Source organism: Telmatherina bonti (genome assembly GCF_933228915.1).
Source record: "Telmatherina bonti genome assembly, chromosome: 1".
In the NCBI taxonomy this organism is placed as follows: Eukaryota; Metazoa; Chordata; class Actinopteri; order Atheriniformes; family Telmatherinidae; genus Telmatherina; species Telmatherina bonti.
In genome coordinates, this window is record NC_136619.1 from 5,909,187 (window position 1) to 5,931,306 (window position 22,120).

At 41.0% G+C, this 22,120-nt stretch overlaps 1 protein-coding gene across 1 annotated transcript in view; it reads left to right on the forward strand.

Moving 5' to 3' along the window:
- znf536 (zinc finger protein 536) overlaps window positions 1-15,235 on the forward strand; it is a 166,059-nt gene extending 150,824 nt beyond the window's left edge. Inside the window, exon 7 of the mRNA XM_079243641.1 lies at window positions 12,900-15,235. Within this exon, the coding sequence (XP_079099767.1) occupies window positions 12,900-13,054 (155 nt within the window). The 3' untranslated portion in view covers window positions 13,055-15,235. The remainder of the gene's footprint in view (window positions 1-12,899) is intronic.
- Window positions 15,236-22,120: the final 6,885 nt, after the last annotated feature.

Here is a 22,120-nt window from a genome sequence, read left to right on the forward strand (position 1 = left end):
AGTAGAAGCTTGAATAAAAACGTGGATTAAAGTCCAGAAACGAGCAGCATCTTAGAGAGCGGTCCCGATAGATAAACCATGGAGCTACATCTGAAATCCACTGACTCTAAGTACAATGTAAGATTAATAATACGCAGTTTCTAATGGCTAATAATGTTGCAGATTAATAGTTTGATGGCTGTAAGGATAAACACGTGGGATGTACTGAATGTTAGAACCAGATTATACCAAATGTGCCAAACAGAAAAATATCTAAATATGTCTCTCCCAAAACTTCGCCTTGGTTCGCTTCAGCAACACGAACCTCTGCATGGATCATCCCCATGTTGGTTTATAGCCCGACGTGGACGTGGACGTTACCGGTGCAGAACTGTGGGGTAATCTCCAGGACCTGCTCTTTACATCAGTTCAGTTCTGATTGTGTTTTTTATTGTTTAGGTCTTATTCAGAATTTCTGACGTGTAGTTCAGGTGACAGCTTCACATACAGAAGCCATAAATGAGATTTGACATGCAGCCGAACCGATCCAGATGAAATGACAACATCAAATTTTTCCTTTTGGGTTTGTCATTTCTGAGCAGAACCGTAGGAGGATCCACTGAGCTTAAGAGGTTACCGTCTAAAAAAGCAATAAACAAACAGCTTCATTGCTGCACCTGCAGGTCAAACGAACTTTGCATGACATCTTAATGACACCATATTTTAAAACCTTTCTTCACATGTATTATGGTGGAGAAACATGTGTAACATGTGCACATGCATCATAAAAACAGTGAAAGATGAATCCAGCAGACCCCACATGGAAAACGTCCGCGGAGCTGACTCCAGTGATGTCATTAATACCAATAAATGTACATTTATAACCTGAACTCTGTAGATAAAGAGGCAGAAAGAATGTACTCAGGTTTGGAAATAAAACCATCTGAACACAACATAGCAGAGTAAAGTTGCTCATAACCACGTACACGTACACGTAGAAGATTGAAATAAATCCGTCTCATAATGAGTACTTAGCGTCCAGCTGAATGTCTGCATTCTGGTGATGAGAGGAAACCACCTTCACTTTGCAGAGATCTGGTCTGCTGGAGTTTTAATGTTCCTCCACCTTGGTGCACCAAACTGCTGCACATGTTGCACCTGCTCACACATCTCCTCCTCCTCTCTGCCAGAAAGCATCCACCCCTGGAAGCCTTCTCCACCCTCACAGTCTATAAACTGGGCTCTTTTATTTCTCTCCAGCGTGTGGGAGAAGGTCCTGCACGGACCCCTTCCAACCAGCAACAGGTTCTCTGGGATCATAACAGCTCTGTTGCTGAGTTGCAAATATTTCCGTTTCTGTCTTCCTGCTGAATCTTCTTCTGAAGAGACTTTACTTCTTTTTATCATTCGTTTTGCATCTTTTCTCTGGCTGGGAGTCTTTCTCTCCTCTCCGTTCTGTTGGAGTTCATCTATGAAACAAGCTAAAGTGATGCCGTTGTACTGAAGCTACTGATGCTGTCAGCTCCATTTTCCTGCCTTTATGGGGGGTAACACTGACTTTAGCTAAGCAGCACACTTACTCTTGCCCTATATATGCATTTTGCCCTATATAATTTTGCCCTATTTGGTGCTGCGTCTCTAGTTCATTCGCTCCTCCCTTTGTGATCTACATACTTCCTCCATAATGTGTCACGACATTCCCTTTGTCTTTCCTCCTCTGCTGCTGCGGTGGAGGATTTGGGGACACATTAACTGTTCGAGCAAAAGATTTCCTCTTCTTCGTCAACTCTCATCTGGTTTCATGCCACATTTTGTGAGCAACCGGTGCAGAAACTGCTGTCCTTGTCTGGTTTGCACATTACTGCTCAGAGTTAACAGCCAACATGCAGAAAGTTCGAGGTGCCGTCTTACTGGTCTAGTTTGGCTCTTCAAAGCCAAGAAACAGAGAGAGTGTTCGCTGTGATGCTTCTATTCATAACAGCTAAACAAATGAAAGGCAGATGAAGTCATGCAGACAACAGCTGAGGACAGCAGCACAAACCTCAGCCAGGCCCTCCAGGATTTCACATCTTTCTTTGTTACCTTTGCAACCTTGATTTTCTGACATTTTTAATGAAAGGTTCTGTCAAAAGTTTCTTCTTCTTACAAAAACACCAGAAATTCATTGAAAACATTATTCATCACGTTCCAAATGAAATGAGCAAACTGCAGCATGACATATTATATATTATATATATATGTATTAGAGAAGATCTCGATGTCCAAAACTGCATTTTTGCTGCTGGTGCTGTGCCCTAAAAGTTTTTATCATTTGTTTCTTCCACCGCAACGTTCCACACAGTACAAAGCAACGTCCCCCCCCACCCCTCATGCTCAGTAATCAGACGTTAAAGGTGGACTCCCAGGTCTGCATTTGACAGTCGGTTGACAGAAAAGCAGAAGAGAAGTGGTGACATGCTGCAACATACTCAGGACTCCAACGCTGGCCAGCTGCTTTATTTTCCTGTTTCCTCAACCAGTTCAGCTAAAGATCATGCTTGGTGGTTTGCAGTGATTTTTGCAGTGATTTTTTCAGTTTTTGCGACATATTTCACATTAACATGTTTACTCAGTTATAATCAGAAAATCAGAGGTTAAGTAAAATTGAAAAGATTTGCAAGTTTCACGAGAATGGACTGAATTTGCATTAATAGTTGCAATTACAGCACCGCCAAATCCTGGAAGGGCTGTTAAACCACACTGGCCTTTAGACCTCCTCTGCGTTGCAGAAAATCAAGGAAGGATGTTAGTTTTTATCAACACAAAGCTTTCTGAAAAACAAAGAAAAAAAAGGGAAAACAAAGCAGCTGCAATGATTTGAGATGACCTCACCTATTCATGCCCCTCAAACAAAAGCTTCCTCTTCAGAAAAGAATAGACGGCAGTGATAGTTAGGAGATGCAAAGCAGCACGTGTACCGAGCTGCTAATAAATAGCGTCACATTAGAGAAACTGGCTGCAGTTTGACCTCCGCAGAACAAGAGTTTAAGTACAATCCAGCAGTTTATTGATCGCTTTTCTGACTTTTTAGTTATTTATTTCACTTCTTCCTGTTTTTTTGCAGCAGACTACAGACATTTAGAGCTCAAAGTGTCAGAGGCATTTAAGATGTGGCCTTTTTTCCCTGCACATTCCAATGTCATTATGTTACATTGTTGCTGAATAAAAGGACGTATTATGTTCCCGCCCCCCCCCCCCCCCCCCCCCCGCCCCCGCCCCCTCGACCAGTAAAAGGGCAGAAGTGGACCCAATTTTTATCTGCTGAACGAATCAATCAGGATTATGTCAGCTGAAAAGAATCACAGACAGCAGTCGCCAGGCTGTGTGTGTGTGTGTGTGTGTGTGTGTGTGTGTGTTACAGTATATTTCTTTCTGTGTGAAGGATGAGAAGTCTGAAAAAAAAGCACTTGTTGGTTGTGAACATGTTGGGTGACGAGAGTCCTCATTTGAGAGAAAAATAATTTTTTTATTGTTGTTTTTTTTTCTTTTTTTTGCTTTGTATTTATTATCCCCCCCCCCTCATCCTCCACTCCATCAACCCACCCCTTTCTCTTCCTCTATGGGAGGATTGGAAGGGCACTAATTATCATTTCAGCAGAAATGATTAGGAGATCAAACAGTGATCGAATGCCATTTCCTTCCATTAATGCCGGGGGTTTAGAGTGCCTGTCATGGCTGGGCTTGTCCAGAGGCCTCTGCACAGGGAAAAATAACATGGGAGAAACTGCAGGGAAGATTGAAGGATGAAGAAGAGGCTTAAGAGGAGTGAGGAGGGGACAGGCCGGGACAAGGGTTTGGCAACAAGAAGAAAAGACAGCTATTCAGTAAAAAGGCCAGTGGATTTCCAATAGAAGCCGAAGGAGCAAAGAGCCGTTGTGTCACAGCAATATTATTATTTTCTTCTGATGTTGCATTTGTATTTATTATCATGTTGATGCAACTGAGTCTTATCTGTGAATAATCTCTTAGTTTACTGGCAGGTTTATAACCTCAGATATTTTAACTGAGTGTCAGGAACAACAACTAGCATGTTTTAGAACAATATTCCATTACGCTTCCTTGATCATATTCTCCAAAAATAAAAACTGAAACAAGCACAATGCCATGAGGAGTGACACCGGAACAGCACCTCGCAGAGCTCCATGTTTCCATTAGAGGATCAAAGAAAGTGGAGGTAGATATCTGAGAGATTAGAGAGAAGTAGCAAAGCAAAAGGAGCAGGAGGGAGAGTGTGGATGAGCTTCTGATTGTTTCTGCATGTCAGATGAGAGAAATGTCAAAGAGAATGTGAGAGATGACCTCTGCGTTCATCGCCCATTAATGACCCTGCAGCTCCCAGCTTCATTTTCCTTCTCATCAAAAACATAAAAAAAAAACATTTCCTCCTGTCTCCAATAGTCATTTCCCCTGCATTGTATTTATGTATTGAAAAAAAAGGTAATAGATCAAGCACATTCCATTATTCTCTTATAAGATCATTAGCAAATATAATTAGATATGAAAGAAAGTAATTTGGAGAGAAGAGGAGAGAAAAGCGCTATCAGGCAGAGAAGACAGATTGTAGCATCAGAGTGTTTGGGCTTAAATTGCTCAGCGGAGGTATTATCACGCCGGCAATCTTTTCGCCTCAGAAATAGTTTTGGAGACAGACAGGGAAAGATACAAAGAGGACACTAACATTGACTTCATTGTGCCCCCCCCCCCCCCCCCCCAACAACTCCAATAATTCCTCTTTTAAATTCCAGTTCTTTTTCCCTCCTGTGAATCATGTCACCCTGTCATCCAGTGGCCTGGAACTAGACCGGAGAGTTTGCAGCAAAACAAAACCAAGTTTAAAAAAAAGCAAACAAGCCGACATGTAGGAACGTCTCCGGTTACCAGAGAACGGGAACGTCGCCCTCTTTTGGATTATTTTTACAACTTTAAAACACAGAAAGAACACAAATTGTCTTCTGCCTTGAGGTTTGTTTCTTCAGGAACCTGCTCTTTGCATATTTTATTTTTTATCCCCCCCCCCCCCCCCCCCCCCCCCCCCCCCCCTCCACAGGAGTTCTCGTCACTCTTTCTTGCACCTTAACACCATACTCTGTTTGTCTAATAAGGATCTGAGTGGAAAGCAGACTCAGAGCACAATAATCCTGCTGCGTTGCACCACAAATTTGCTTTTTTCCCCCTTTTTTCCCCTCACCCCTTCTTCTTCTTCTTTAGTAATGCTTTGAGGGATTGGGGAGGGAGGGGGAGGAGAGTTATAAGGGTGAAAGGGAGGGGTGGAAGTATGGATGTGGATTTTTCTAGTCTTTTGTGCGAATCACAGGCAATGGTAACTATAAACATCCTGTATTCATTAAAACCATCTAAAAATACAAATTTGAAGAGGGGTGGGGGGCTTGGGGGGTGGTGGGGCTGAGCGAGTAAGGGGTGCGCTCACTTCCTTACCGCTCCTCCTCGGTGTATACAAGCAGGCTGTGTTATGCCTGGTGCAGCTCATATTTACATATTTATAAATACTGGGCCGTACAATGAGACGCGGCCGTGCCAAGAACAACAGTTTCTGCTCGTGTCGGGCCCGGATGCCTGGGAGAAGGAACAAAGCCGCCTCAGCCACCTTCCCTGCCATGCAGGGGTTCACACAGCCCTGCTTTCAACCCATGTTTATATCCACATGGATACAGATGAGGCAACTTTCAGCTTGGCTTTCATAGTTGACATTTTTCCTCAGGTCATTCTCATATACTGGTTGATAACTTTTAACCAGTATCTGGTCAGAAGTGCAATCCCCACCGTGAGCCATGCGATGGTTCAACCCGTTTCCTCCCATCTCTGCATCCTGTTTCTTCTCTGAGTTACCTCAGAGCAGTAGAGGTCAGTCTGTGGAGCTTTCCCACCACGTGCTCAGCCGCTTTCCCTCCTCCTCCTCCTCCGCCTCCTCGCATTCCGTCCTCCTGTGTTTCTGTGCTGAATCATCCATGGTGGCTGTTCAGCCGGTCTCATCCGGCCGCTGGTGGATGACACGGTGCCGCAAAACGAGTGGTCACATGATGAAAAAAACGAAGCACAGTGGTCACCTGATGAAAAAAACGAAGCACAGTGGTCACATGATGAAAAAAACGAAGCACAGTGGTCACATGATGCAAACGAAGCAGAGTGGTCACATGATGAAAAAAACGAAGCACAGTGGTCACCTGATGAAAAAAACGAAGCACAGTGGTCACATGATGAAAAAAACGAAGCACAGTGGTCACATGATGCAAACGAAGCAGAGTGGTGACATGATGTAAACGAAGCAGAGTGGTCAGATGATGCAAACGAAGCAGAGTGGTCACATGATGCAAATGAAGCACAGTGGTCACATGATGCAAACGAAGCAGAGTGGTCACATGATGAAAAAAACGAAGCACAGTGGTCACATGATGCAAACGAAGCAGAGTGGTCACATGATGAAAAAAACGAAGCACAGTGGTCACATGATGAAAAAAACGAAGCACAGTGGTCACATGATGCAAACGAAGCAGAGTGGTCACATGATGCAAACGAAGCAGAGTGGTCACATGATGCAAACGAAGCAGAGTGGTCACATGATGCAAACGAAGCACAGTGGTCACATGATGCAAACGAAGCACAGTGTTCACATGATGCAAACGAAGCAGAGTGGTCACATGATGCAAACGAAGCACAGTGGTCACATGATGCAAACGAAGCAGAGTGGTCACATGATGAAAAAAACGAAGCACAGTGGTCACATGATGCAAACGAAGCAGAGTGGTCACATGATGCAAACGAAGCACAGTGTTCACATGATGCAAACGAAGCAGAGTGGTCACATGATGCAAACGAAGCACAGTGGTCACATGATGCAAACGAAGCAGAGTGGTCACATGATGCAAACGAAGCAGAGTGGTCACATGATGCAAACGAAGCAGAGTGGTCACATGATGCAAACGAAGCAGAGTGGTCACATGATGCAAACGAAGCACAGTGGTCACATGATGCAAACGAAGCACAGTGTTCACATGATGCAAACGAAGCAGAGTGGTCACATGATGCAAACGAAGCAGAGTGGTCACATGATGCAAACGAAGCACAGTGGTCACATGATGCAAACGAAGCAGAGTGGTCACATGATGCAAACGAAGCAGAGTGGTCACATGATGAAAAAAACGAAGCACAGTGGTCACATGATGAAAAAAACGAAGCACAGTGGTCACATGATGCAAACGAAGCAGAGTGGTCACATGATGAAAAAAACGAAGCACAGTGGTCACATGATGAAAAAAACGAAGCACAGTGGTCACATGATGCAAACGAAGCAGAGTGGTCACATGATGCAAACGAAGCAGAGTGGTCACATGATGCAAACGAAGCAGAGTGGTCACATGATGAAAAAAACGAAGCACAGTGGTCACATGATGCAAACGAAGCACAGTGGTCATATGATGCAAACGAAGCACAGTGGTCACATGATGCAAACGAAGCACAGTGTTCACATGATGCAAACGAAGCAGAGTGGTCACATGATGCAAACGAAGCACAGTGGTCACATGATGCAAACGAAGCACAGTGGTCACATGATGAAAAAAACGAAGCACAGTGGTCACATGATGCAAACGAAGCAGAGTGGTGACATGATGTAAACGAAGCAGAATGGTCACATGATGCAAACGAAGCACAGTGGTCACATGATGCAAACGAAGCACAGTGGTCACATGATGCAAACGAAGCACAGTGTTCACATGATGCAAACGAAGCAGAGTGGTCACATGATGCAAACGAAGCACAGTGGTCACATGATGCAAACGAAGCACAGTGGTCACATGATGAAAAAAACGAAGCACAGTGGTCACATGATGCAAACGAAGCAGAGTGGTGACATGATGTAAACGAAGCAGAATGGTCACATGATGCAAACGAAGCACAGTGTTCACATGATGCAAACGAAGCAGAGTGGTCACATGATGCAAACGAAGCAGAGTGGTCACATGATGAAAAAAACGAAGCACAGTGTTCACATGATGCAAACGAAGCAGAGTGGTCACATGATGCAAACGAAGCACAGTGGTCACATGATGCAAACGAAGCACAGTGGTCACATGATGAAAAAAACGAAGCACAGTGGTCACATGATGCAAACGAAGCAGAGTGGTGACATGATGTAAACGAAGCAGAATGGTCACATGATGCAAACGAAGCACAGTGGTCACATGATGCAAACGAAGCAGAGTGGTCACATGATGCAAACGAAGCACAGTGGTCACATGATGCAAACGAAGCACAGTGGTCACATGATGCAAACGAAGCAGAGTGGTCACATGATGCAAACGAAGCAGAGTGGTCACATGATGAAAAAAACGAAGCACAGTGGTCACATGATGAAAAAAACGAAGCACAGTGGTCACATGATGCAAACGAAGCAGAGTGGTCACATGATGCAAACGAAGCAGAGTGGTCACATGATGAAAAAAACGAAGCACAGTGGTCACATGATGAAAAAAACGAAGCACAGTGTTCACATGATGCAAACGAAGCACAGTGGTCACATGATGCAAACGAAGCACAGTGGTCACATGATGCAAACGAAGCACAGTGGTCACATGATGCAAACGAAGCAGAGTGGTCACATGATGCAAACGAAGCACAGTGGTCACATGATGCAAACGAAGCACAGTGGTCACATGATGCAAACGAAGCAGAGTGGTCACATGATGCAAACGAAGCAGAGTGGTCACATGATGCAAACGAAGCAGAGTGGTCACATGATGCAAACGAAGCAGAGTGGTCACATGATGCAAACGAAGCAGAGTGGTCACATGAGGCAAACGAAGCAGAGTGGTCACATGATGCAAACGAAGCAGAATGGTCACATGAGGCAAACGAAGCAGAATGGTCACATGAGGCAAACGAAGCAGAGTGGTCACATGATGCAAACGAAGCAGAGTGGTCACATGATGCAAACGAAGCACAGTGGTCACATGATGCAAACGAAGCAGAGTGGTCACATGATGCAAACGAAGCAGAGTGGTCACATGATGCAAACGAAGCAGAGTGGTCACATGAGGCAAACGAAGCAGAGTGGTCACATGATGCAAACGAAGCAGAGTGGTCACATGATGCAAACGAAGCAGAGTGGTCACATGATGCAAACGAAGCAGAGTGGTCACATGATGCCCGGGGTTTGGGAAAAAGAAGAATCAGCTGTGAGGTGCAGCTTCTCAGCCTCGATGCGCTGCATTGGCGGCTTCAGGAAAATACGTAATAAACATCAGAATGCCATCAATTTGAATCAGAAGCAGAGTTTTCTGGATTAGAAGTTTGTCTAGAGTTGCTTTAAAAGCCTTAAGCGGAAACTTCCAGCAGGTGGGAAAAAGATGAGATGGAAATCTCAGTCAAACAGAATCTGTTTAATTCATCAGATAAGAATCTGTTAAACGCTGCGATGGACCGGCGAGCTGTCCAGGGTGTACCCTGCCTTTCACCCTTACCCTGCTGGGATAGACACCAGCTTCCCCGTGAGCCTGAAATGGATTAAGCGGTTAGGACAATAAATGAATCTGTTAAACAGATTCTTATACAGGATTAATAATAATCCTGACACGTTTATTTGACCCTTTCTGAGGGTCCATGGCGTGGTATCCATAACCAGATTAAGATTTCTGCGCCCGCCTGCCTCCGTTTGTTACAGATAAGGTTGTGACAGTGACGCTGTGCCGCGGCAGTGTTTTACTAGCAGAAACACTTTGTTTAACAGCTGTGAACACCTCAAAAACACCTGAGAGAAAAAAATCTCATTCAGAGTTAATTATGGAAAACGATCTATAGGTGCTAAGTCACATGAATGCATCAAATACAGAAAAAACAAAGAGATAAACTGGAAGCTGCTTTTTTCTTCAGTTTATGATCCAATTGTCTGATGTGTGATTTTTTTTCTTTTATTATTCTGACAACTACTGTTAATGTCAGGTTATACCTCTGAGACAACACTCCTACACTTCTACTTTCACACATCCACACACATGCACCACCTCGTTCCCCCGAGGTCTGTGACACATGCTCAGTGGTATGCCATTGTTCCTTCCTCCATCCCATTTATCCATTCTGTTGAGCATGACACATGTATTAACAGTGGATGGATCCTGGAGCTGTGTGTCCTCACACCATATGCTTTGCTTTCCCAGGTCTTCTCCAAAATACCCATCCGTCTCCCACCATCTGCTAACCCACAGTGCACCACAAGAGGGCGCACGTACCCTTCTACATTGCACTGAGGCACTTGGGTGTGTTCGTGATGATGACCGTTCTTTGCTTTTAATATCCAACAAGATGTTGTTTATCTGCATTAATGCCCTGCATCTTATTGTTATCATATGTGTGCATGGCGTCGTGCATTAAGACAGGCCAGATCTTTGAAGGAAACAAACAGATAAGCATTGCAGTCATGTGATAAATGAATGCCAGGCAGGTTTCTGTGTCTGTGAGGTGCATCTGCCATCTACCCGAATGGGAAATTAAAAACTGTGTGGGGAAGTTATGCTAAACCTATAAATTTGGCCAGGAAATCTCTCCCCCTTCACAGCGGCAGTTGTTTGGGGAGAAGGAGCACCATGCTTAAATAATAACATTCCAGGTGGCTTAGTTAATGAACAGTGAAAATCAAATATGGGGCCTAATCTGGAGCTCGTTACAGGAAGTTTCTTTACAGGGAAGTCATCGGCAGGAGATGCCCTTGGGGAGAAACACAGCACTTTCTGAAGCCTTAAAAGAAGTCAACTTTGTTTTGGATGAACGGAAGGGATTCTGCTCATGAAGTTAAACATTTTCATGCGAAGCTTTCGCTGATTGCAGAAATGAGTCATGTGTGTAGCAGCGAAGTGCAGCAGTCAGAGAGGAAATGTTAAATATTCATCCAAGGTGACAGGTGTAAAAACATGTATTGCTTTTAGTCCGTAACAGAGTACACACACTTCAGCTTCTTATCTTCAGTCTTAGTTTGCCATCTTGTGGTCACAGCCAGTATGGAATCATGTCGTCTCACTGGTGCAGAACTGGTGCTTCATACGCTCCAGCTGTAGAGGTTGCTGTTCTTTCTGTTCGTCTTTCAGCACCGAAACGGTGGAAAATACTGAACATGGTTTTCTGTTAAAGCTCCTGTGTGTGATGGTCAGACCCTGTAAAATCTGGGAGACAATCTGAAGTGGGAAACACGGAGCCGAAGGACTGGCAGGAAAAGAGAAGGCCGTGTTTGTTGCTGTAAGCGGCTTGTGCTCCGATGGCCTCACAGTTATTTCCCTGCGTTGATTCTGAAAGATGTTTTATCATGTTATTAACTCTTTATTTTCCCTGCGCTGCACTCCTTCCGGTCTGATATCCATTCCCATACTTGTGAAAGCACAGCGCAAATAAAGCTGTGTTTTAATTTGGTTTTGTCAGATTCATAACGCCACTTTAAAAGAACATGACATGCAAATGTGCTCCGCTGTGTTTTATTGCAAAATAATTTCCAAAGAAGTTGCTGAGGGAATGAAAGTGCTGCAAAGGGAGGGAGGCGGGCCGGCTTGTATTATTTAGCGGCCACTGCTGTGGGACATAATTACAGTTATGCATTTCGTACTGTCTCTCAGAGACTTCAAACTTTCTTTTTCTTTCTTTTTTTTATTATAATTACTCACTTCATTTCTCACCCTCTGTCACACTCCCTTCACACTTGCCGAGCCGACCAACTTGCTTGTAACAAGTATGAAACTACTCCAGATGTCATAACGGTAATGTGTTGGCAGCTAATATTTTCCAAATGATTATTTCCCTCGGAACCCATCACAAGCTCCCCGTCTAGGCTCCTGTGAAGAAAACACGCAAAAGAAACACAATTAGAAAGAAGCAAGGAGTAGCTTCGTACAGTAGTCTAATAATAGCTGTTCTGTTCTGGCTGGAATCCCTCATTGTATCTGTACAGTAAGCAGTGTGTTGAACCGAACAACAGGAACGGCTGAGGACGCTCTGAAAACACAACAATAGTTCTGCAGAAAGAAGATTAGAAGGATGGAATCTCTTCAATATTATCTGATTGTGTTTCATGAGGCTTTGCCCACTATGGATATATAAACAGCCAGTTAAACGCCTTATTTATGTTTATATATAAGTCTGTTGTTTTATTTCTACAATATGCAGAAAATGTAGTAGAAAGTTGTTTTCCTTCGGCTCGTTTTATGATTTGATGAATCCGTGATCAGCTTATCCGACCGAAGGCGTCTGAATCCCAGAAACCTTTATTTAAAAACAAATAAAGTTAAATAAATGTAACCATAGTAATGATAATAATAATAATATTAGGAAGAAGAATTTTACTTTTCATTGTGTTAACCAGAAAACTCAGATTTTAACCCTTTGATGCATGTTGTTGTTAATTTGCTTCAAACTCCTTCTGGTCTTTTAAAATGTCATTTCTTTTTAACAAATTCATTTTTATTTTTATTTCAATAATTTTATATATACACAGATAGTGTATTACATTTGGTTAATCTTTTCTTTTTTTTCCACCTTTTTTTTAGTGTTTATGTTTTGTTTTATTCTAACTATAAATGAATTTAGGCGTTAAGTATTCCAATCTTGTCCGATCAATATCTGTCAACAATCCTGCACAAACGGCACATTTCTTATTGGAAGAAGTGAATTTTTAAATGCCATTACAGCCAGAGGTCAGACGTTCACAATGCAAGGCCGAAGCTGATCCAATCAGAGCACATGATCCATGTGATGCAGCGCTGAAGCTGTGTGTCTGTGTGAGTGTGTGTGTGTGTGTGTGTGTGTGTGTGTGTGTGTGTGCTGCAGGGTGAGGTTGGTGTGTTGGGTCCATGGTGCTAACCTGCCTCTTCTTCTCTTATTGGCCGTAGCACATCTGTGGGTAGGAGAGGAGGACCAGCCCATGAACCATGACCCCAGGTTGACCCTCCAGCCCAACCATCTTAACAACGAACTTAACCACCCTAACAACCATAACCTAGGCGACGCCAAGGGGCTGGACGCCCACGCTGTAAACAAAGACTAACGACCCACAACGGAGGCCGTGATGAGGGGATGGTGATGATGAGGAGGAGAAGGATGAAGGTTAAATGAAGGAAAACACTATAACAAAGACTTTATTTAAGATGAAAACAGAAAAAAAAACAACAGAAAACCTGCTACCATCACAATGAAGAGGAGGCGAGAGCGATGCGTCGGACGGTTTCCTTCCGGCATGGATTTGCGAGATGGACCTAATGACTTTTGCAAGCATCCTTGGACACTAATGAAAGTGACGACCTTCCTGTTGTGTCTCCTGTGGTCTGAATGCTCCTTGTCTTTCTTGTCTTCTACATTGTTTTTGTTGGTCTTTATTTTGATGAAACTACCTGTTTGATTAGCACTTCTTGTAACTGGCCCTGCAATTACTGATACATTCCTTGAACTAGAACGATGTGTCATTTTAATCAGTAATGATGAGCATAGTCATTCCACCAGTCCGCAGACCTCCTTGTATCCTACCTGCTAGAATGTACTCTGCTGCTGAATGGAAACGCAACGTTAGCAGACTGTTGACTGAAACCAAGCACATTCCTGTCAAACTAGCCGCCTGTGGTGCACCTGTCAGCAGTCTTCTGTTCCACAACCGTCGCTCTGATCACGGAGAACAAAGGACAGGTCAGCATGTCTTTTACCTAGTGCGTTTGTTTTCAGGTAACATCCACGTCGCGTCGCGGTTAGGTCTTCTGATGACGGTGGTGCTCATGATGATTGTGATCAAGACAAAACATTCAAACTGCCCTTAAATGTACAACCCCCACCCCATAACAGGCCTTCGCCCCACCACAGTCTGTCAGTTTGTCATTCTTCCTTCTTCTGTATTATTTAATGCAGCACCCGAAGGTGCTCGATGTACATAGAGAGATATACAGTAGCTGGAAAAAGTGAAGGTTCAAAACATTGGTGAAGAGGAAAAGGACCGAAGCTACAGTAGTTTAAATGGCCACAGTCTCAAATGATCCGTGTTCTTCTCGACTTTAAAAAGAGAGGAATTAAAAAACAAAAAAAAAAAGAAAAACTAAAGTGGGAACAGTTTCTTTCTTCATAACCCACCTTTCATATGTCATGTCAGCCTGAAGGACTCGAGTGTTGCAGATGTTTGTAAAATACTGCCACCTATCATTGTTGCACAGTGTTACTGACTACTGAAAACAGTTTGATGTATTTACTTTAAGATGACAAAAAAAGAAATAAAAATGGGGAAAAAAAACACAACTGGAAAAAAAGACATATTGTGTATAGCCTTAGTCATCTGTTATTGCTTCTACAAAGCTATGTAACTGTGCTAGACCGTAGGATGTAGGTTGATTTTATTTTTCATTTTTATATGTACTGTACATTAATGCCTTGTCCATTTACTGATCAAAAAAAAAGAAAAAAAGGAAAAAGATGACAATCGTCTCCTGTGCTGCAGACATATTTGCCCCCATATATACAGAATTCATTATGCATAGAGGAACTTATCCTTTCTGATTTCTTTCATTTGTTTCAATTCTCAGAAGTATTTTGCACTGTGATAGTATTATAAATCCAACTTATACAGTACAAAACTAGCTAACTAACTAAAATGAAGGCGTGTGTTTGTGTCCCTTGACATTGTGAAATGTTTCTACGTCATTTTTTGTGAACCCAGAGAAAAAGTCTGATGCGGCATGTACAGTCCAAATATAATATCTTTTTTTTTAGTTTGATCAAACTCTTTACTGTATGTGGCTTTGACAAAATGTTTCTCAGATTTCTTTTGTATGCTAATCCCCTTCAGACCTGCAGCAGCGGCCTGTTACTGCTTTAGCCTGTGTGATTTTCAGAGCTCAGTTTCCAGCTTGAGAAGATTTTACTGCAGTGCAGCCTCAAAGTTTTTTCTTTTCAACTACAACACCATGATTTATGTAGACTGTAATGATTCATGCTTCAACTTTACAGAGGATTCAAAATGAAACTGAAATGAATGAGACATGGAAAAGTTTAAAGTGATACTTTTAGGGACTGGAAATGGGGTCAAAGCAAACCAGTTGGATGTATTCAGCAGACAGCACTGACCAACGGTGTTGACTTCTGACCTCAGCTCTGTTTTCCAGGGTAGAAAGATGACAGCATAACGGTGAGAGTTGAGCTTGGGCTCTCTCTCCTCTAAACCAGCTATGATGATCATTCCACTCCACATAAAATGTACAAAAACTGTCTTGTGAGCTCAACACTCCATGTTTTGCTGTTTCCTCATGGCAGATGATTCATTTTGTAACTACTGAACTGTACTTATAATAAAAATAAAATGTATTCAAACTAAAGAATGAATGACGTGTTGCAGTGTGATGGCTTGGTTCATGTTTTTCTTTTCTTTATGTTCACATGTGGCCTCGGTGTCACTGTGTTATCAAAAAGGTGTCAGCTGTTTAGAGGGCAGTCCATAAAATAAAGCATAAGTTCATATTTCTCAGTCGATTTAATGGCAAAACTTCACATGATGTGATCATGATGCTGGAAAACAACTAGATTGCAACCTGCATCACTTTGCCTGCAGGGAAATCGTAGAGAATTGACAGGAAACACATGAGCCAGTCAGAAAGTCCTGCAAATCCAGGATCCAGACCATAAATTACAGCCTGTCACTCTTTGCCTCATCCTTGTTTTCCCCCAACGCTTTGTGTTTCCATCATAATACACTTGGCAATGACATGTTGTGTGCAGACTAGGAGCATCTAGATTAACCTGGTTAAACTGAGACTATAAGACTTCTGTTTTAGGCCTTTAGATGATGAAAATATAAAAACATGGCAGCAAATTTCATGGTGGAGGAACTGCTCAGATCTTTTATCAAATGACCAAATTAACAATCAATTTAACTACAAAAAAAAAAAAAAAAGTTCAATGACTAAAGTTTACATCTTTCAATTCAAGGACAAATTTCCATCTAAATGAATTACGTTTCTGTAACTTTAACTTTAACTGTAACTTTAACCAGAAATTAAAATGTAGTCAGATACAGATGAGAAAAATGAACAGCATAGAATTAATGTAAAACCACTAACAGAGTTTACACAATGTACATTTTACATTTTTAATATACAATTTACATACATACATACACACACACACACACACACACACACACACACATATATATATATATATATATATATATATATATATATATATATATATATATATATATATATATATATATTCCAAAAGTATGTTAAGTTTATTTATCCAGAAATATGAATAAAATTGATTTAATACTCTAAGCAAATGACAAATGTATACACGTGTTGATGCATGCAAATAAACTTTAATCATAATTTTGCAAAAACTTTACATAAATTTGACAAACATTTAAATAAACTTTATTTATAGTTTTCCAGCCCTGCGATGGACTGGCGACCTGTCCAGGGTGTATCCTGCCTTCCGCCCTAAGACTGCTGGGATAGGCTCCAGCTTCCCCGCCATCCTGAATTCGATTAAGTGGTTAGAGTTTGAAAAATCTGGATTTATCTGAATTTATCTGAAAGAAATCCATCAGCCTCTGGAACAAGACCTCCTCAAATTAATTACTATCTACTACCATATTGAATTTCCCTTTGGGGATTAATAAAGTATTTTTCATATTACTTTTATTATATATACTTGATAAATTCTATTAGCAGTGTTACATTAATTCTATGTTGTTTATTCTTCTTATTTATATTTGATTAAACTACATAGATTTTATTTTCTGGTCAACGTTACGGAAACATAATTTAACATAATTTAATTGAAATGTGTAAACTTTAGTAGTTGGACCAAATGATTTTTATCAGGGTTTTGCAACAAAAAGCAGTTTTTCTGAGAATAATACTTTCAGCAGTGAATAAATAAACCCCCCATTAATACCAGAGCATAACATGAGAAGGATTTCATGGCAGAATAAACACAGTTTGCCTCCAAAAAGCCTGCAGACCTCTTCTTATGAAAGTAACCAAGCAATCTTCTCAGAGTTGTTTTTCCTTGAAAGAGGTGAGATAGAATACATCAAGCTGGCTGCCATCCCCAGTTCATTCCTCTAGATGTCACCAGATCCTAAACACTGGACTTCTGGGGTTTTCCTCAATTCATTTAGGAATTTGTCATCAAGGTATAAGTCACTGAATTGTTCTTCCAAATTCCGATTCCACCATCATTTCTCTTATATGTTCAGAATAGATCAATATTTCTGTGGCAGATGAGCCAAGACTTGACACAAAAGGTAAGTTTTTATATTTCCTCTACAAAGGCTGCAGGGCTCCATGAACATGTTGGAATGAAACAAGGAGAAGTGAAAAGGATGAAGCTAGCAGGTAAATTCAAGGCAGAAGTTGTTGTCAGATGAGGCAGTAGCTTAAAATGCAGAGAAAAGAACATAAAACTGGAACTGCGACACAAACCAGCTGGTCAAAATGAATCTGTGATGCTTTCACTGCCCATGTCTGTTGTGTGAAATCTGAGCTGCAGCTACGTGAGTTAGTTACACCCCTAAAGACACAAGCTCAGTCACTGCTGGGCTCAACAGGTCAGTGAGATAGATAGATAGATAGATAGATAGATAGATAGATAGATAGATAGATAGATAGATAGATAGATAGATAGATAGATAGATAGATAGATAGATAGATAGATAGATAGATAGATAGATTGATAGATAGATAGATAGATAGATAGATAGATAGATAGATAGATAGATTGATAGATAGATAGATAGATAGATAGATAGATAGATAGATAGATAGATAGATAGATAGATAGATAGATAGATAGATAGACAGATAGATGCAGCAGTGTAGACATGTATGATTATATCATCCATATACATGTAACTATCAGGTCATCATCTCCCACTTTGTTTGGCCTGTTTGTGTCATGTGGTGTGTGTATGAGTGTGTGTACATGTGTGTACATGTTTGTTTAATCGCAGCAGCGTCTATCACTGAGTTGAATACTGCTTATTGCCCTTCATTCAGCTTCCATCCTTGTTTCGTGTCTTTCCTTTGTCTCACATCTCCATTTCCTCGTTTTCATGCATGTTGAGCGGTCACATGGTTGAGCACATTGGTGTGTGTGTGTGTGTGTGTGTGTGTGTGCTGGTGTGTTGCATGATTGTCTCAGATGACGCTGTGCAGTGGTGCTGGCATTCCGTTGGTCACTGGGCAGATGGTGACCTCCAGATGAACTCGCCTTCCTGATTTCATCAGCTGCCTCTAATTCTCCTTTCTTGCTTTCCATTAGCTGCAGTTCTCAGGTGTGACCACTAGAGGTCAGCGCAGACCAGGTGTTGCTGTGCATGTTGGGAAATGCAGACTTGCAGGAGGAAACAATGAAAGTTCTCAGTGACCGCAGGGACATCAACCAGCAGATTGATGAACAAAAGCGTGTTGTTTTCATATCTAATGTCTGTCATCCTTTAGAAGACAATGTTGCTAAACTTGACTTATTTATTTACAACACATAAAAACACGTATTTTGAATGAAGATCAACAAAGACTTTAATGATTTTGTCTTCAGCTGTATTTTGTTTCAGCTTTGTTTGAGTAAATTTTATTTCCTAAATGTGGCCTGCCTCAAGTGTGTGTTACTTTAACATGCAGCGAATAACACGGCTTTAATCAGAATATGATAATCTTATTAGCAGATAAAATATTATACTCTATTAGAATAGGTCACAAGCGGGGTGGGGGTTAGAATTTTGATTTTTCAGTTTTGTTTTTAGTTCTTTTCTTTTTGGTTTTGTTGTTTTGTTAGTTAGTTTTATCTAAATATCTAGCAGTGTTTGACTCTGGTCATTCCCTCACACAGCCTTTAACGGTGGCTACGCAGACGACACATTGCAGGAATGTATTCATCTTATCATGCAAAGACAGGACTCGATGTGAACAAAGTGAATTTAGGATTTCTGCTGTGTAATTGATTCATTTTGTTGTGTTTTATAGCTCAAACAATTGCTGTGTTTTCAAAGTTAGAACATCTTTGTGGTGTTTTAGGAGTCTCAGCAGGTAAAATCAACATCCGGTAAAAGACGAATTAAACAAGTGATCAATAAGTTACAGCCTGAACTCTTTTGCAGAACATATCGTATGTTATTAACGGTCATGTGAGGCCTCTCATTCTCAGGTTCTCTTCTGTTTAGTGTCTGTGCATATGTATGTGTGTTGCTGTCTGCATGTGGGTCAGTTTGTGTGTGTTGCTGAGTGTGTGTTGTATGCAGGGCTGATGTGCAACGGCCTCCCTCTTCCTCTCCTCTTATGAATCGATGATCATGTGGTGTAAGGGAGATAGATGGCCCCAAGCTCCATCTTGTCTCCTCTAATTGTAAAATATTAGTTACATTAGACTCTGGTTGATGATTAATGGAACTTATTTGGAAGGTGGGCTCTCTCTCTCTCACACACACTTTCTTTCCTCTCTCTTCTTGGTTAGTGATGGTCTCCAAAGTCTCTTCTTGAAAGAATTGAGTGATTTCACTTAAAGTGGACAAATAGGCTTTCCTCTGAAGGAAAAGAGGAGGGAAAGGATGAGGGAGAAAAACGACAGAGGGAGATGAGGAAGAGGGGAGAGCTTATGAAAAAGGGAGAAAATTAAAGCTATCAGGAGAGCTTTTCAAAAGTTCGACTGGTTTGTTGCAAAGGGATTTAAAAGCAGAGCAGATAATGCTGCCTGCAGGGTCGCAGCTGAAGAATGCCAAACAAGATCAGGTTTTGATCACGTTGCCAGCTGATCACCATGAAGAAAAGGATTTTATTTCCACGTTACAAAAGCTGAGTTCACAACAGTTCCAAAGTTGTACGAGAGTTGTTCTGAGTCTCGTTTTGTTTCCATGTACCAACACACAAACCTGCAGACCGATGGGAGTTCGTCATTCTCTTCCCCTTCCCCATCATGCCACTGCTCCGTCAGGTTACAGACTACGTAGTGGTAAAAAATACGTGCACGCTCACGTTCACGTGCAAATAGTACAGTCATATGTTGGGTGAGTTTTCTTTTCTCCTATTATTATCCTTCATACCAGCAATGTGTGTGTTCAAGTGAAAGCTTCCTGGCTGCATCCGGTTCCGCCAGGGTCCGTAAGGACCACATGCCTAACGAACACTCGGGACCTGGGACCAGATTATTTCTGAGACTATCCCAGTTTTAACTTTCACAGCGTTTCCCTGGCAACATGAGCTTCCTCGGTCTCAGACAATCAGCTTATTTCATGATCATGGCGGTAAAATGTTACATGTCTTCAGACTGCTGTTTGATGAGGTGTGGCAGACAAACTGAGAACAACTGCTTGGCCTGCACTTTTAATATGTTCAGAAGTACTGAAATACATGATTATAATTTGCATTTTTAAGTGCTGTTTGGGGTTAAAGTGAAGTTATTAATATCCTGTATGATTATTACATGGTCCTGTAGAATATCTTAAACAACCCAGGTAAAGGAAAATTTCTATTTAACAACAAAATGGTGCTTTATTATTATTATTATTATTATTATTATTATTAATATTATCATCATCGTCATCATCATCATCATAAACATTATTATTATTATTATTATTATTATTATTATTATTATTATTATTATTATTATTATTATTATTAATAATAATAATAATAATAATAATAATATTGTTATTATTATTATTATTATTATTATTATTATTATTATTAATAATAATAATAATAATAATAATAATAATAATAATAATAATAATATTGTTATAATTATCTCAAATGTTTAAATCCGTCAGTAAAATGATGAATTCTAACCCATGAATCGCAGGCATGGATCACAGCTCGACGACAACCGCAGCTTAAATTTGTTGTGCCATTATCTACATTATTACCTAAATTAAGATCAATCCAGTTTTTCTTTTTTCATTTGGCTGCTCTGTTAATCTGAAATCTGTCCTGTCACACAGAAAAACCAACCTATCATATTCTAATGGTTGATAAAGGGGTCTTCCATCAGGGCATTACCTGACCAGGTGAACATGATCTCTTTGGAAGGCCCATCGCCTGTAGCCAATAAAACGTTGATACACGTATTTACATAACTTGTTACTGATTTTTTTTCTGAGGAAAGGTGAACATTGGGACAAAATTCTGTGTCAGGAATACATGTGTAGCTGCCACTCGGTCTATCTAAGCACTGCTTTCTTATTTATATAACATCTCTGCCTTTTAACGTGCTTTAAACAGTCTCTAGTAGCAGCAGCTGTAATCGCTGCTCGCTGAGGTCAGAGGAAGTTCATAATGATGAATGCACCAAAGCAGCTGATGCTCTTTGTGTCAGAATGTGAGTGAGAAGCAGGTGGCCGATGTATCTATCAAGCCTCACTGCCTTCTGTGTTTTTCATTCTTCTTTCCTTCTCTTTATTGCAGAGGAATAAAAATGACAGAATGCTCGTGCACACGCACATAAAATGGACATCAATTCCGTGTAGACGACAGGCATCAGAGTGAAAGAAGGAATGATTGAAACCTGTCTTTGAAAGACAGAAAACATGACTGAAACAAAACAGCCAAGTGTTGTGATCTGGTGTGGGATGATATTTCTCATCCATGCATGACCTCTGTGGGGAGGCACTGGTCTATAAAAGTATTTATACTGGTTTTAAATCAGTTCCTTAAAGTACAAGACTTAGTATAAACAATGTTTGTGTCCATATTTAACCACAGCTTTTTGTTGGGATGCATGTTCTCCTCTTTAAAAGAGTTTAACTAGTCTATAAATAAATGATCAAGCAACCAGATGGTAGAAAAATCTGTACATTTGAAGGAAATCTCACTGAACACTGAACAAACGTTAACAGATCTAAAATAACACAAGCTGTGGTTAGTTTCTAGATATTCTAAACGCGGCAACAGAACATTCATTTAATTTGACATAGTTAGACGTAAAAGTGGCGAAAACCAGGCCAAAAAGAGCCTCAACCTGTTACCATGGCAGGCATGTGATTCTTCATGTTTTTTATTTTCTCTGTATGTGAATCTTCATGTTAACACAGGTAGTAGGGAGGAGAGGAGTGGGGAAGCACAGGGAGGGGGTTTAGCAGGTA